General features: G+C 46.3%; 1 protein-coding gene across 1 annotated transcript in view; it reads left to right on the top strand.

Moving 5' to 3' along the window:
• Positions 1 to 14,797, top strand: part of PLEKHM3 (pleckstrin homology domain containing M3) — a 104,035-nt gene extending 89,238 nt beyond the window's left edge. The window contains exons 7-8 of the mRNA XM_054972020.1: positions 727 to 884; positions 13,819 to 14,797. Of these exons, the coding sequence (XP_054827995.1) occupies positions 727 to 884; positions 13,819 to 13,996 (336 nt within the window). The 3' untranslated portion in view covers positions 13,997 to 14,797. The remainder of the gene's footprint in view (positions 1 to 726; positions 885 to 13,818) is intronic.
• The last annotated feature ends 1,054 nt before the right edge of the window (positions 14,798 to 15,851 follow it).

Raw genomic sequence — 15,851 nt, 5'->3', positions numbered from 1 at the left:
CTCTTCCCACTGCAGGACGCAGACACTGCCTGCTGAAATTTGCTTCAGATATTTTGTTTTCTGCTCCATGAGTTGTGGAAGTGGATAAATATTGTTTATATTCTCATAGTAAAATCAGCTTTATTACATGATGGCATTGCAGTCATTCATGAGGCAAGAATGGACTCAAGTATATGATGATCAAATTCTAGGGGAAAGCGTGCCTTTGAGCAAAAGATTATGAATTAAATACTAAAAATTAACTTTGGTCTTTGTTTTAAACATGACATGTTTTTTTTTAACCTAACCTGGTTGTGGACAACTTCAGAGGTGAAAAATTACCTCTGGATATTGATTGATGTAGGTAGATTTTAGCTGTATAATTCAGCCTTTAACTTTAAGTCAACGTATTGTGTGACCCCCCCCCTACCCCATGCTTATTTATTTTATCAAATTTATACCCTGCGCTCTCTGCAAACGGGCTCAGAGTGGCGACCAACATAGATTATATATTAAAAACTGTAAAGAATTGCATGCTTGATTCTTGGGGGAAATAAGCTTTGATTCATGAAAACTTCATTGCCTTTAATGTGCTATTGGACTCAGATTTTGTTCTGCAGAAACAAAACAGACTACCCTGGCTACCCACCTGCAACTATGTTTGGTTCAGTTTGCTAATAAAAGACATTAAAATCTTGTGTGTTCTAGTGTTGATTCTTTCACAATCTTGTTTCCCTTGTCTTGCAGGTTATTGAAGGGAAACTGGCCCCTTTCCTTGGTAAGGTAATCAAGTTTGCCTCTTCCCATGTGTACAGCTGCAGCCTTTGTAGTCAAAAGGGATTCCTCTGTGAGATCTGCAATAATGGAGAGATCCTCTACCCCTTTGAGGACATTTCAACAAGCAGGTAAAAACTGCGATGCATTCGCTTCTGTGCTACAATTCTCATTCTGTAGAAAAAGCTTGGACAAGAAACATGACCCGTTCCCCTTCTTTCTGCATAAAGATCTTTCCCCCTTCCTCTCAAAATTCCCCCTTGAATCCCTCTCTGCCTGGCCAGATAAGGCTATCATAATTCAGCCCAATATTTTGCTAGTGCTTCTTGCCTGGAACTGGCTAGCCAGGGAGTGGAGTGCAGTGACTTGTGTTACATTTTGAGTGTGCTTTTACTGTGTCGAAGTTGATCAGGTGGGAATTTCAGTGCACATACCTGTCTTTCAGAGGGATCATGGTGCCTTCTGATATGTTTCCTAGGTGCCTACTTGCTTCTTGAGTTTTGGGGGATAAAATCCAGTGGGTCTTGAATGGAACAAAGAACGGCAGGGTCACTTCCTGCCAGCTGACTGAGTAGCCAACCACGAGCTGGCCAAGCCCATCATGGCCATGCGCCCTCCGCTTGGTCACAGGCACAAACTTCCTTACGTCTCTGGGCTTGGAAACTTCTCCTTGTGGCTATTCAAGGACCAGACCTTCACTTTGCAGAACTAAAACCAAACATTGTGTTGTCTGCAGTGTGAAGAGTCGATCCTGTCCTCTAGTACATGGTTGCTGTCTTGTGGTAGCCACCCACTGCCCTTTTTCAACGTTTCCAACATGCTTAAGAAGGTTGGAGAGCCCTTGGTCGGTACCTGTTTGAAACGGCACCGTGTGTCACCTTTGACACCTGAGAGTCCCAGCAAACTGCAACTTCCTGCCATTTGTCAAATGTGTTGCACTAAGCATGCGTCATCCCGTCAGATGCTCTTTTTGTAATTTGTAAAGGGGCTTGGAGAGAAGAACTGTGCCACCCCTCTGGAAGCACCTTCAGAATATTGTCTTTTAAAAGAGTCTTAAGATAAATACTTTCCCACAGTGTGTGCAAAACAAACCTGATATTCTGAAGGAAATACTAGAGGGCTGTTACCAGGGCTTTTTTTCTGGGGAAAGAGGTGTTGGAACTCAGTGGGTTGCCCTCGGAGAAAATGGTCACATGGCTGGTGGCCCCACCCCTTGATCTCCAGACAGAGGGGAGTTTAGATTGCCCTCTGCACCGCTGGAGCGGTGCGGAGGGCAATCTAAACTCCCCTCTGTCTGGAGATCAGGGGGTGGGGCCACCAGCCATGTGACCATTTTCAAAAGGTTCTGGAACTCCGTTCCACTGCGTTCCAGCTGAAAAAAAGCCCTGGCTGTTACCATACCTTTACTGTGGGTCATCCTATATTTGGTGAGCTCACTGTCCAAACTTCCTCTTGCCCACTAAGAAAAGATGAGAGGCATTTCCAGTTAAACCTAGTACAGTGGCAGTTGCTGGGCAGGGCCCAGAGCGTTACACAAGGTGGAGGGGCTGTCTAGAACACCTCCGTGGGCACGTTCCTCATGTGACACCTTTCATTAGCAAATGAGCCACCACAGAGTATACACCACAGATACAACTTTCATATTCCCTTGAATTTCTGACTTACTTACTTACTTACTTCTTTGATATCCTGCCTTTCTAACGAGTGGAAGCCCAAAGTGGCTTGCATCATTCTCCTCTCATCTATTTTATCCTCACAACCACCCTGCAGGGAGAGTGTGACTGGCCCAAGGTGAGCTTCCAAGGCAGAGTGCCGATTTGAACCTGGATCTCCCAGGTCCTTGTCTGATATTCTAACCACTACACCACGCTGGCTCTTATTGATTGTAGTTGTTCATCTGTGAGTTCTCAAAGGCTTATATGGCAAGGATAAATTCTTAGAACCCACTAGCAGTGTTGGGAAAGCTTTTTGTCCACTAAGAGCCAAGCTACAAGTGACACCTTACACAGGTTGGACACTTGTCAGCTTACCTCAAGTTTTGATGGGAAATGTAGGCGTCCTGGTTTTACAGCTTGGCTCTCCATTGCAGCTGCAAGACCAGGATGCCTACATTTCCCATCAAAACTTGAGGGAAGCTGACAAGTGTCCAACCTGTGTAAGGCGTCACTTGTAGCTTGGCTCAAAGCAACAGCGAGTGTTGTTTCTGGTACATTTGGGAGATTTCTGTGCCTGTGAAGCCAAGGCCAGCCTCTCCTGAGATTGCCCGCTCCATGCAATTGTTTGCCTAGTCTGTCCCTGAATTTGTTCCAGGATTTTTTTTAATACAAAGTCAAAACCATGAACACAGATTAAACAAGGTGTGCTACAGAATTATGTAAATACTAGCAAAAAAAGCCTTGCAGAACAACCACTTCTTGAAAAGAAAGTTATGAATGATAAAGCATAAGAAATGAGATTAAGGCTCTATATGACAAAGAGCCTGAGGAGGACAAAGAAAGGATCAAAGCATTTGATACAAGAAATGAAAGCTTTGCCCGTTAATTTGCAAGCAGAATGTCTGATGCCTTACTGTGGGTGAACGCTGTGCATTGAAATCGCAGGCTGATCACGCCAGAATTCTGAAATCCTTCCAGAATTTTGTAATAGTTTTGAGATCGCTGAAATCTGAATACTTCCTGTAGTGGTACTTTGGAAAATATCTCTCTGTTTGCACAATGCAAGTGGTATTTACTGGGATTGATATAACTGTGTCATTTGCAAAATACTGGTTGATACTGCTGGGCCCAAAGGAGTAGTGCTTAGGGCTGTGCACGGGTGGGGAGATTCGGTAAATCCGAAGGTTCAGGAATCGCTTCTGTATGCTCCGTGAAGATTCTGAGCATACTGAAGTGAGGGGGGGGAACTCCCTACCACCCCCACCCACCCTCTCGGGGGCAACCCCTCTACCCCCCACCCCTCTGGGGAGACCCCTCAACCCCCACCCAACCCTGGGGAGATCCCTCCAACCCCCACCCACTTACCTGGCGGCAGGAGGGTCATCAGCTGGGCGGCGGCAGCACAAGGCAGTGCGGCCTGGAGCCAGCCGGCTCCTCTGCCGCTGCCGCCTGCTTGCGGGGTGGTGGGGAAGGCTAGAGCTGCCTCCTCCAGCCGTTCCTGCCCCTCAAATGGCCGTGGCACGCCGGCAGCACGCCGGCCATTTGAGGGGCAGGAAGGGCTTTCTCTGCCTCCTCCAGCCCTTCCTACCCCTCAAATGGCCACCGTGCCACCACCGTGCTGTAGCCATTTAGGGGCAGGAAAGGCCAGAGGAAGCGGCTCCGGCCTTCCCCACCACCCTGCAGGCTTGGGCGGGGCGGCAGCAGAGGAGCCGGCCTGGAGCCACCGCAAGGTAGGTGGGGGGGAGGTGGGGGGTTGATGTTTAAAGCCCCCCCCCACTGCTTGCAAGCAGTGGCGGGGCCTTTAAACAAGCCCCGAAGCTTTCCGAAGCATTTCTGAATGCTTCGGAAAGCTTTGCTTCGGTATGCTTCAGGAATACTGAAGCTTGCCAAATCGGGTCTGCTTCGGATATCTTTACCTGAAGCGAAACCCGAATAGCAAAGCCCTAGTAATGCTTCATTAGCCCAGTGACTTGGCTTTATCCATCTTTTTTATTTGCTAGTTAATATGAAATATTTCTCATTTCTCCATTGGACATTTTTTTCCTTTGCCAGGATTTGTGCTCAAAAAGGTATAATCTTTTCTAAAGAAGCTTCCCAACTAAGATTGCTATCTGGCCAAGTTTTTGAGTTTGGGCTGTTAAAGTAATTAGCTTATACAGAATGACTAACTTTTCTTTTAGTCCTAAGGCAAGTTGCGGTAGGCTGTTAATGGCACATTTGTACCTCCTGCATCAGAGTAAGCATTTGATTTCCCATAATATGGGGGCTGTGGGGGGCTTCAATTGTCCTTTTTATTGTGGAGGAAAAAGTAAAGAAAACTTCCTATCAAATATCAGAATACCAATAGAATGATATGGTAGCAGGATCTCGTTCCCATATTTAGGGTCAAATTGAAACAGGAGTCCAGTGACACCTTAAAGGCTAACAAAATGTGTTCTAAAATAAGCTTTCTTAGAGCTCATTTCATCAGTTCATATTTAAGAACAGTTGTTATTTATGCAGGATTCAGAAGTAGCATTCTTATGTTAACTACACCTGGCCTTGTAATTCATGGTATGCCCAGCAGTTTATACATTGACCCCTCATATCCTAGGCCGGAGTTAAGAATACAGTGGGCCGTTTTGTAATTCTTGCTGAAGATTTAGTATATCAGCTTTAAAGTTACATAATAACAGTTACCTGCAGCGGTCCCCATTGTCCACTTTCTGAAATGGGCTGCCTTGGCAAACCCAAGCTTTGGTGTTGTTTGCCAGAAAGAGCCAGCTCTTCCCCCTGAGAAAACTAGGTTTTTGTGCTAGCTAAGCAGTCTTCATTGTTTTGGTTGCAGATCTTACAAATTTATAGTTTTGTGCATATTTTGAAACGGTGAAAATATTATCTATTACAATATTGTCTGTAAATCTTGGGGGGGGGGAGTTCTGTTGAGAACTATGGGGAGCATTTGAGTTTTAGATAGCCCCTTTAGCCCCATTTGTGATCAATGGTATGGTAGAACAAGGATACACAGGAGTGAAGCTCTGGGACTTTTATCAGTCCTGGACAATGCCATCATCAACTGGAGTTCCTGGCGGAGTCGAATGAATGCTAAAAAGCAGTGTGCGCTCTCACCTGCTCCTGGGCTTCCCCCTTCCCTAGAAAACTAATTTCACGTGAGAAGTGGTGAAGCTAATACGTCAATCACTTCCCAGTTTTAAAAAAGGAAACTCCTGAAAGAACCCGGCAAATCTTCCTTAATTTCAGAAATGCCCATATATTTCCCTCCCCTCTCATTCTCTTAGTATTATCCTTCTTTCCACGCTTTTTTTCTGGTAGGAAAAGCTCATTTTTCCTTTAGAAAATGTATCTGCCTCCTCTTTAGATACCTGCTTGAGGCAGATCACAAACAATGCAATAAAGTAAAAAAAACAACAATGGAGGAATTACCAGGGCTTTTTTTCAGCGGGAACACGGTGGAAAGGAGTTCCGGAACCTCTTAAAAACGGTCACATGGCTGGTGGCCCCGCCCCCTGATCTCCAGACAGAGGGGAGTTTAGATTGACCTCCGCACGGTGTGGAGGGCAATCTAAACTCCCCTCTGTCTGGAGACCTGGGGGCGGGGCCACCAGCCATGTGACCATTTTCTCCGAGGGCAACCCACTGAGTTCCATCACCTCTTTCCCCAGAAAAAAAGCCCGGGGAATTACCAATATTCAAAACAAGCCAGGGGCATACAAACAGCCTCAAAGAACATTCACTCACCTCAAATGTTATTTATGACAGTCTTGAAGCTAGAAATGGATTCTTAAAAACAGCTTTTAAAAGATGGAACCCCTCCTTTAAAATTCTGGGTATGAAATGTCTTGGCTTGGTGCCTGTTAGAGAGTAAGATATGTGCCAGGCAAGCCTCAAGGATGAGAGCATTCCAAAAACAAAGTGATACCACTGGAAAAGCCCTGTCTCTGGTTGCCAGAGCCCAGGGCTTGGGGCAAGGATCTTTTCCGGCTTGCTGGACAAATACTGCAAAGTTGTTAAAATCCAAAGAGAAAACATCTTTCAATTTTTTAAAAATTAGGATCTGGTGATGCCAGAGGGCAGCGTTGGAGCGAAAATGACGACTGAAATGTGGTGCGCTCTGCACCAGCGTCTGTCATAAACAGGGCTCATTTTGAGGGGGAACGCAGTTCTGGCAGTTCCCCAAAGAGGTCACATGTCAGGTGGCCCCGCCCACCTGACTCTCGGCCATTTTGGGCCCGTTTCAGCCTGGATTGGGGTCGAAATGGCCCGGATCGGGCCTCTGACAGGTGGTGAATCACTCTCCCACTCAGCAGCAGCCCGATCCTAACCATTTTGGGCTCAATTTCAGCCCTGAATGGCCAGGATTGGGTCCAAAACAGCCAGGATACGTGTCAGGGTGTGTGGCATATGCAAATCAGTTATGCTAATGACACACTTCTGGTGATGCCAAGGGGCATGGCATATGCTAATAAGTTCTGCTAATGAGTTCCTCCTGCTCTTTTTCTATGAAATGACCCCTGGTCATAAATATACCTATATAAATAAAGTCTGAGGTGCTGTTTTAATGTCCATTTTAAAATTGTGGCTTGAAGGGCATTCAGTGAGGTTGCTGCACATTTGATGGGTAGCAGTGGATTACAGATTAAGAACTCCTGAATCATAATTAAAATAAATATTAACATATCTGTCTCACTGGGAAATTACTGGTGCCTTCATAAACTTGTTACTGCTCATCCGCATGCCTGTATTCAGCTGCACTCATAACCAAAATGAATGAGGCTCCAGTTGTATTAAGTAAGTGTAAAACCCGACTTTTAAAAATCTTTATCTTCCTCTATGGGAGGAGACAGTATCATAACCCCGCCTGAATGGCCTCCCCAAAAAGTTGTTTGTACTGTTATTAAAGAAGCTTCCTCCATTCAGAATGTTCTCGAATGACTAGAAAGTAAAATGTGTTTGTGTACCTTGTTGCTTGCATGCCTTGACCTTCTGGCTTGCCAGGGAAGAACTCCTATTCTGGGAAGGGGTGTGTGTGGTTAGAGGAGGTCCCACATAATTCTGGGTCTTCTTGAGTGAAACCTGCCAGAGGTTCAGGATGTGGCTTCCGCCATCCTGTAATACATGAGTGATGATAAAGGGTGAAATCTCTTAAAGAAGTTGGCTTTCTTATGGGTCCATTGGCAGATGTGATTTCTAGTCTGTGGTAGAGACAGATAAGTCTTGGCGAGGACTTCTCTCCCCCCACCCCCCGGCCCTGTTTTCAAGAGCCAGAGTTTCCATTTGCAGGTGTTTGCTCTGCATTCGTTTTTGTCAGTCCTTGAGCAAACAGAACTGAATACCTGGATAAGGCACTCATCGGGCTTTGAATACACACATATTACATAGTCCTTTCTTGCTAATCTGTGTGACACATTCCTTTGTTGGCCAAATGGTTCCAAAGCAAACACAATCATTTCACTTCATTAGCTGGGGTTGGTGGCCTGTGCCTGGCAGACTCCTTCCATCTGCTCCAACAATCCATAACCCCCCAAGTTTTCTGTCTTAGCACTGTTACAAATGCCCACACAAATCATTACTATTATTATTTTTAATCGCTTGTTTTTTTTCTGTTTTAAAAACGCATTTCCCTTCCTGGATTGAAACACAAAAAATACCATTGGGTTATTCTTATCGATGGGTCATCTTGATTTTACAGTTGTTACCAAAAAGTTTTATGCAGAGACCTGAGCACAGTGGCAGTAGTTGCTGCTAGCATAGGCAGCCCACCCCCCACATCCACCCACTCTGTACATGGCCCTTCTCACACTACTTGCGTGCTTTCGGAACATTGCGAAATGTAGCACAAAAAACGAGGAAGATAGCGTCTTCTCGCGAGAGTTTTGCGCGACATCGTGCAAAACTCGCACGAGAAGACACTATCTTCCGCGTTTTTTGCGCTACATTTCGCAGTGTTCCGAAAGCACGTCAATAGTGTGAGAAGGGCCCATGCTTAAAGGCACTTTGTGGCTGCTACACAGAGCTGAATCCCGTCTCATTATCCACTTCACGTTGTTCCAGCAGTGTCGCCTCTCTTTCTCTGCAACACAAGATGAGGCTAAATAGAAAGGCAACAGGCCGGTAGGGGCTGCCTGTTTGTGTAGGAAAACTTCCATGGAGGAACTTCCAGCACCTCATACTCCGGTACCTTGCCTCCTGCACCATGCAGGTAGAGAGTCCAACAATGGGATTACAGGATAGACTGTAACCCAGAATCCCCACCAGCTGATTCTGCGCCTGTCAGGTGGCATAAGGGACCCGTGCAGCTTCTGCTCTTTTATCTGAGCATCTCATCTCAGAGCCCCGTGGCGCAGAGTGGTAAGCTGCAGTACTGCAGTCCAAACTCTGCTCACGACCTGAGTTCGATCCCGGCGGAAGCCAAGGTTGACTCAGCCTTCCATCCTTCCAAGGTCGGTAAAATGAGTACCCAATTTCCTGGGGGTAAAGTGTAGATGACTGGGGAAGGCAATGGCAAACCACCCCATAACAAAAGTCTGCCAAGAAAACGTTGTGATGCGACATCCCCCCATGGGTCAGTAATGACTCGGTGCTTGCACGGGGGACTACCTTTACCTTTACCTACCTCATCTCCTAGTGAGAGAGCAGTCCTGGCTGCTGCTCCAGCTCATCCGAGTTGTCTTTACAGGAACCCAGCCTTCTTTTGCTTGGTTTGGGCTGTTGCATTTCCTCTGTTCATCTGCCTGATGGTTGTTGTTTTGAAAACCTGACCCTCTGGCCCTGAGTTGGCCTACAGCCTGCTCCCTTGTGACCTCGGAGCGCTTGTCCTGTTACCACTTTTGAGGCTCCTGAGAACATTGAATTCAGTGTGCACACACCCACCCCCTGCCTGGGTATCCTGCAACTTCAGCACATACTCATTGCATTCCACATTCGGTTTTTGTGAGCATTAAGTCCCACATGATGCTCTCATAAGCAGAGAGAGTTGTAGGGGGAAACACATCTTCTGAGATTAATGTTTTAAGAACACATTGTATGTGCATGGCAGCAGAGCATCTGGAAATAACTCATTTCTGTGGCCTGTACTTTATAGTTGTTCTTAATATCCGTGAATAACTTTTAGACAATCATCTTGTCCTGTTGCAGAGCATGCGTGTTACTGTCCAATGTGGCAGAGCATGCACAAACACATCACGATGTGCAGGTCAGAACTGGTGACTCTGTGGCTACCAGGCAGAAATGCTGCAAGGAAGCTGGTTAATAACGGAGGGTAGGACAGAGCGACGGGGAAGTTTGCCAGGGCTTGATCTCCCACGTCGGTTATGCCCATGTAGGAGGGCCATTCTCAGACACGCACCCTTTAGCCTGAGGCCCATTAAATGGGAAGGTTTCTGCTCAGATGTCCGAAGGGACTTCTTTCCCCCAGCACCATCTGAATCAGTGGACAACAATGCACCATTGCACCCCAGCAGCAGCTGTGAGCGTGGGAAACCAAACAAAAAAATGGCTTGCTTCTCCTCTGCGGGACCACCACGGGCAAGCCGGGCATGTGAATCAGTCTGTAGCTGCTTGTTTCAAAGTCCCGGTCATTTTACTCTGCTGTGTGTCATCTTTAAAGCAACAAAAGCCACCCTTGCCTTTTTGCTTCTCTTCACAATGCTCTTGGATATGCACTCCAAAGGATCTGAGGGGAGGAGCACAAAGGCTTCACCCATAATGGGAGTTCTGTAAATAAATGGGGGTGAGGCCTTTGTTTTGAGGATCAGCCTCTCCCCTAGCACAGGTGCTCCTCCTGGCTCTCAAATGTTTGAACAGCCACCGATGCTGCTTTGAGTGTCCTCCACCTTGGCACGATGGGGTGGGCAGGTGTGCGTTTGAGTCTGCAGCTGAAATCCTGGGAGGTGCTGCAGACACCGTGAGCACCTCACTGTCTTTCCCAAGGGAAGGTCAGCTTCAGCTTAGAAGTCTCTCCCTCGTTTTGCGAGTTCAGTTTAAGTTCGGGATCCTTTCTCCCCTTGATTTACCACTGAGCTATAATCACAGTCCAGAATTTTGCTTATAAAACCCAATATCTGGCCACTTACTAATTCCATATTGTCTAGTCTACCCCCCCTCCCCTCCCGATACAGTTTTGGGTTCGTTCTTAATTCACACATTACGTTTTTTTAAGGGAAGCACTCTTACCGATCGGCATGGGGCTCGCCCAGGCAAGAGACCAGCAGTGGACTCCCTGAGCTGGCTAAGGCTTGTTTCCACCCGGCTGCCCGCGGTGGCTCATGCTGCTCCTCTTCACTGCTGTCACAGCCTGCCTTGCCCAGAAGGGCCCCAGTTGGAGGGCAAGCCAATAACTGTAGCCGTGGCTGCTGCAGTTCCTCATCTGGGAAGAGGTCAGTAGAGGTGAAGGCGGCAGTCAGGAGGAAGAGGGGGAGCCAGCATCCTGCAGCAGTAATTTCTGGCAGGGACACGCTCTGGAGGTGCCCAGGGCTAGCAGCCCTTGCTCCCGTCCTGACTGCTGTGATGCTTAAACATACACTTAAGACAGCAAAGTGCCGTCACGCAAGAAACTTGTGCCTGCCAAAATAGGCATCCTACAGGCACTCTGAGGACCTGCAACTGGCAGCTGGTGATTTTCTGGGCAAACCTGAGATTGTATAAAATTTGGAAAAAGCATTAAAAGAAGGAGAGATTCTGGCTGGCGATGGAGGTGTGGGAACAAACACCAACATCCCTGGGGAGGGGTTGGAAAATGTGCAGAGTACAAGCATTTCATCTCTGGCATATTGGAAGCTCCATGCCGATGGCCACCGCTTGTGTCCATTACCAGCTTTTAGCCGAATTTGCCCACAGCTTTTTTTTTGTTTGCTTCTTAGCCCAGGAGAGCCTGACCTTGTCAGATCTCAGAAGCTAAGCAGGGCCAGCCTTGGTTGGTAATTGGATGGGAGACCTCCAAGGAAGACCAGGGTTGCAGAGGCAGGCAATGGCAAACCACCTCTGTTAGTCTCTTGCCACAAAAGCCCCACCAGGGGTCGCCATAAGTCAGCTATGACTTGAGGGCACTCTCTACTCCACAGAACCGTGAAAGAAGAAAAAAGAAGTGCGTGATCCGCACGTTTTATTTTATTTGTTTGTTTGCTTGTTTATGTCATTTATAGTCCACCTTTCTCACTGAGAGTCAAGGCAGATTACACAGTATGAGATGAGTACAATCAGTATCAAGTACATTTCAGTACAGTATCAGGGACATTTCCATAAACAATGCCATAGGGTAGATAGATACAAGTTTAAAAGACATAGCATTAGAAAGAATCCAGTACAGAGTAGAAAAAATACTGAGACAGAACAGAATCGATTCTAGGACTGACATTAGACAACAAGGAGCACAGGTGGTACATAGGAGTACATATTTAAAGCAACAGGTAATATGTTTTGGTGAGAGGTTGGTGAAATTGGTTACAGCCTACCAGATTCTGTACTGAATCCTTGTACTGAGTTTAGTTGGTTTGGGTTTATATGAAACGCACACAAAATCTTGTGGGTCTCACAGAGAATCAGTTGAGGAGGTCTCTGAGCCATTTGGGTATTATTGCCCAGCACGGCTCTCTCGCCTTCAGCACAGCCACTCGGATCCATTTTGCAAAGCCAACGTCACCACTCCCCCCCCCTCCCCGGTTACCATGACGTTGCTGTGAGCTGGTTGGCCACATGATGAGCCCTGTACAATTTCCACTGCTACGGCATCTTCCATTGGAGGCTAGGTCCATCACACCACCTGGACTCACCTGGACACACCCTCCCTCCCGATGGTTTATGTCCATTCTCCTGATTTTAGGAGGCTTCTGTTTACATCACTGCAGGGAAGTTTGCATAGGCATGCTGCTGTTTACAATCAACAGCTGCGTGGAAAGGAACCACTCCGTCTCCTGTGCACTTTCAGTCCACGTCGCCATTGTGGACTCGCCCAGGGGAGCTCCGCGCTCCAGTGTAAAACATCTCTCCTGATCAGTGCCTGTTTAGCATCCAGGAGAGGAGGATCCCAAAATATCATGTCCAGTCATCTGTTTTCAAGTTTACTCTCCATTTCATTTCCTGTAATAATTTACTTATTTATTTATTCACTTTTGATTTCTATTCCGCCCTCCCCGAACTGGCGGGCTCAGGGCAGATTACACTCTGCAAAACAACACACTAGAAAAACTTACATTTTACAATTTTACAATAAACAGACTGCAGCTTGTTTTAACCTTAATGGTTACAACTTCTTTCTGACGTCCTCTCTGGTAGTAATAAATAGCACCCCCCTGGCCTGCCTTTCTCAGGTTAGACATACTCCTTCAGTCTTTTCTTGCCGTCCTTGTGCTGCTATTTGCTAAAGTTGCAAATAAGGAACGAGTCCCATCAAACTGGAAATTGCTTCCAAGTCAACATGTATAGGATTGGGCTGCTATAGAAAAAGAATCTGCTCCTGCTGTCCGTTTCACTGGTCTTGGTTTGGGAGAGAGCAGGAATAAAACTCAAATGGAACATTAAGTGAAACGAAGATGCTGATTTGTGGAAGGTTCTGGGATCTCCCTGGTAGTAATCCTGCCTCCCCCTCTCCTCTTCTCCTCTTACCAAGGAATAAACTGCTAGTTGGTGTTGCAGAATCAATCCCTTCCTACATTGCAGATTGTTTGAATGATGAATTTGCTCTTAAACTTCAAAACCATCTCTCTCTCTTTTCTGTCCCTCTTTGGGTAACAGCGGCAGGTTTGCTTCACTCTTCCATAATCCTGTAGGTGTCCATTTTGACAAATTTTTGATACGCTTGGACATTCTCCAGTTGACTGTGAAGGCTGGTGGGGAAAGGGAGTGGTCATGAATAAATGCACAATTGATGCTCTCATCTGGCATTTAAAATAGAATAAATAAATAAAAGTAAATAAATGCATGGCTTCCGGCATTCCCCAAGGAATTGAAACTCACTAATGAGGGGGTGATTGGCTGGAGAAAGTCAGCATTAGTGTCTGATGGGGATAATTAAGATTTTAAAGGCCTCGCTGTTTTTTTTTTTTGGCTGTGATCTAGGCCTTTCTACTGGTCCCTGGACCTGCCCCAAAGAACAGGTAAAATGCTGCAATGAGGTTTGTAAAAAAACTATGATAGACACAACTGGACAGAACAGCTGGACTCCTGCATACAGTTGTGCGAGCTGTCTACAGGATTGCACGCTGCTGAACCGTGGACAGAATAAGCAAACACGGAAGCTGTCTTTTCTTCCCATTGTAACTCAACAATATCTGAGTATATCTTCTGCCTGCAGGTTTCTCTGTGTGACTGGTACTGGAGTGGCCCAGTCCATAATTGTTTTAAATTATGCCTATATTCTCCAATTGTGAGGGAAGCTAAAAACTTGTATACCAACATCTGATTTTTGTGTTCCCAGATGCGAGAGCTGTGGTGCCCTCTTCCATTCAGAATGCAAAGTGAAGTCTGTCCCTTGCCCCCGGTGTGTGCGGAGGGAGCTCCAGATGAAGCAGAAGTCTTTCTGGAGAAGGTTGAACATGGACGAAAGCCTGGGCGAGTCTTGCAACACGTTTGAACTGTCTTACCAGAACACTTGACTTGAAGGAAAACGTCAGCAGTCTGCAAGGATCCCTTTACTACTGTGGAAGAAACGTTTCTGAGGCAACTTTGCTCCACCGGCAGAATCCTTTACTGCAAAAAGCTTAGCTTTGGGGTTATGGAATATCCAGGGTTGAAGGTACCAAGAATGAGCAGAGTTGACAGAGGCTAAATTGCATTCGAGAAGTCCAGGTGAAGCAGCTGGTCTCAAGCCAAATGTAGTTTACTTGAAATATATCCTAGTACCTTTGCACCTGCTTTTCTGGTTAGAGGCATCTGCTGTGTGTGTATTATTTATTACTGTACTTCCAAGTGGAAGATTTTGCAGAATGAGCCTCGGCAGCAACGATATTTAAAACTCATAGACTACTTTGGGAAGCGCCTGCGAATTAGTGGAGTTTGCCTCCAGTTTAGAAAGTTGCTTTAACAAGCAGCGTGTAAGAACACTCTCCCCTCCCCCAGGGTAAACTTTTGCAAATCTTTTCGGTTACAAGATCAGCTTCTCAGATGAGTACAGAAATGCACAAAGTCCGTTCTAAATACAGAAGCAGCACCTGTTTTTAAGACGAGTCACTCGGAACTTTCAACCTGCACAACATTCCACTCCCCTCATGTCATGTTCTTGTTATGTTCACACCTCTGACGCAAATGCTACCGATTGACCTCTTTCGATGTTAAGTTAGGACATATGACGAGTTTAGTATTAGTTTTTCTGAAATCTTTTAAAATTTCTTCCCTCCGTGAGCACAATAATGATGTGGTGCGTTTAGGATATCACAGGCTGGGTGCGGGGGTGGTCTGTCTTTATGCTGCTCTGTCTTTTTGCTTCTTTGTGGCATGCGCAAATGCTTCTTGCAGCAAGCGCCAGACCCTTGCGTATCTGGCTCTTAACAACCGGGCGTTTCTCGTGCTGCTTCCAGTTTTGGTTCTGGAACCAAATGCACAAGACCCAATACTCAGAGTGCAGGCTTTTATCAGATGATGTGATCCTAAGTTGGCCGTTTGGAGAGCTGGTGGACACATTCCTAGCCATGTGCCTTGCCACACATGTGGAATGCTCAACGTTGTCTTCTTTCTGAGGCCCGTGTGCGTGGGACTTGGGTATGTGTAGCTGCCCCACATCTGAGTCCCTGGAGTCCCCAGCCTAGGAAGCATTTGAAGAAGCTACCTGCACTTCCCCTGGCCAAGAGTAAGCCTGTGCCCTCAGAGGCACCTGGTTTGTATGCCAGCTTCCACAGTCATATGAATGAAGAATCCCGTTCTTCATGTCCGTTGGAGTTCCCCATTGATCTGTGGAAAATCATAGCAGGCAAAGGGACTTCCAAGTCTCCAAGCAGTTGCCAGATCAGGGCTGCTCTGAAAAACGCAGAGGAAACCTAATAGATTGACCACACGTGTCTCTCGTAGAATTTTATGAGCCTGGTTTTTTTTCACCATTAACAGCCCCCAAGAGCCTTTCTTATCTTGTGCATTCAGTATCTCAATTTCTTTTTTTAGTTTCCCACATGTATGTAGTTATTATATTGGCAAGAAGCAAATGCCTAGGTATGTGCTGTAAAAACAGTACATGTCCACATACCTTGTTAACACAGTACAACCTGTTAACACAGGCAGGTTTGCCATGTTGAGCCCCTTTGTCTGGCTTCAGCACCTTAGGATTGAACTGGACACAATATTAGAGAGCGGTGATTGGATCGCCTCTTTTTAAATGTCTCTTAAAAACGGGCAATCCTAAAGGGCATATCTTACTCCACCGACCCCACTTTTTGCGTTCCTGATGTAAATCCTCCTTCTCCCCAAGCTATTCCTTGCCCTTCTGAGGAAAATTTAGATGCACTGGTATTTTAAAATGGA

The sequence above is a fragment of the Eublepharis macularius genome, chromosome 2 (genome assembly GCF_028583425.1).
Source record: "Eublepharis macularius isolate TG4126 chromosome 2, MPM_Emac_v1.0, whole genome shotgun sequence".
In the NCBI taxonomy this organism is placed as follows: domain Eukaryota; kingdom Metazoa; phylum Chordata; class Lepidosauria; order Squamata; family Eublepharidae; genus Eublepharis; species Eublepharis macularius.
This window is presented reverse-complemented; position numbering and strand designations above follow the sequence as displayed.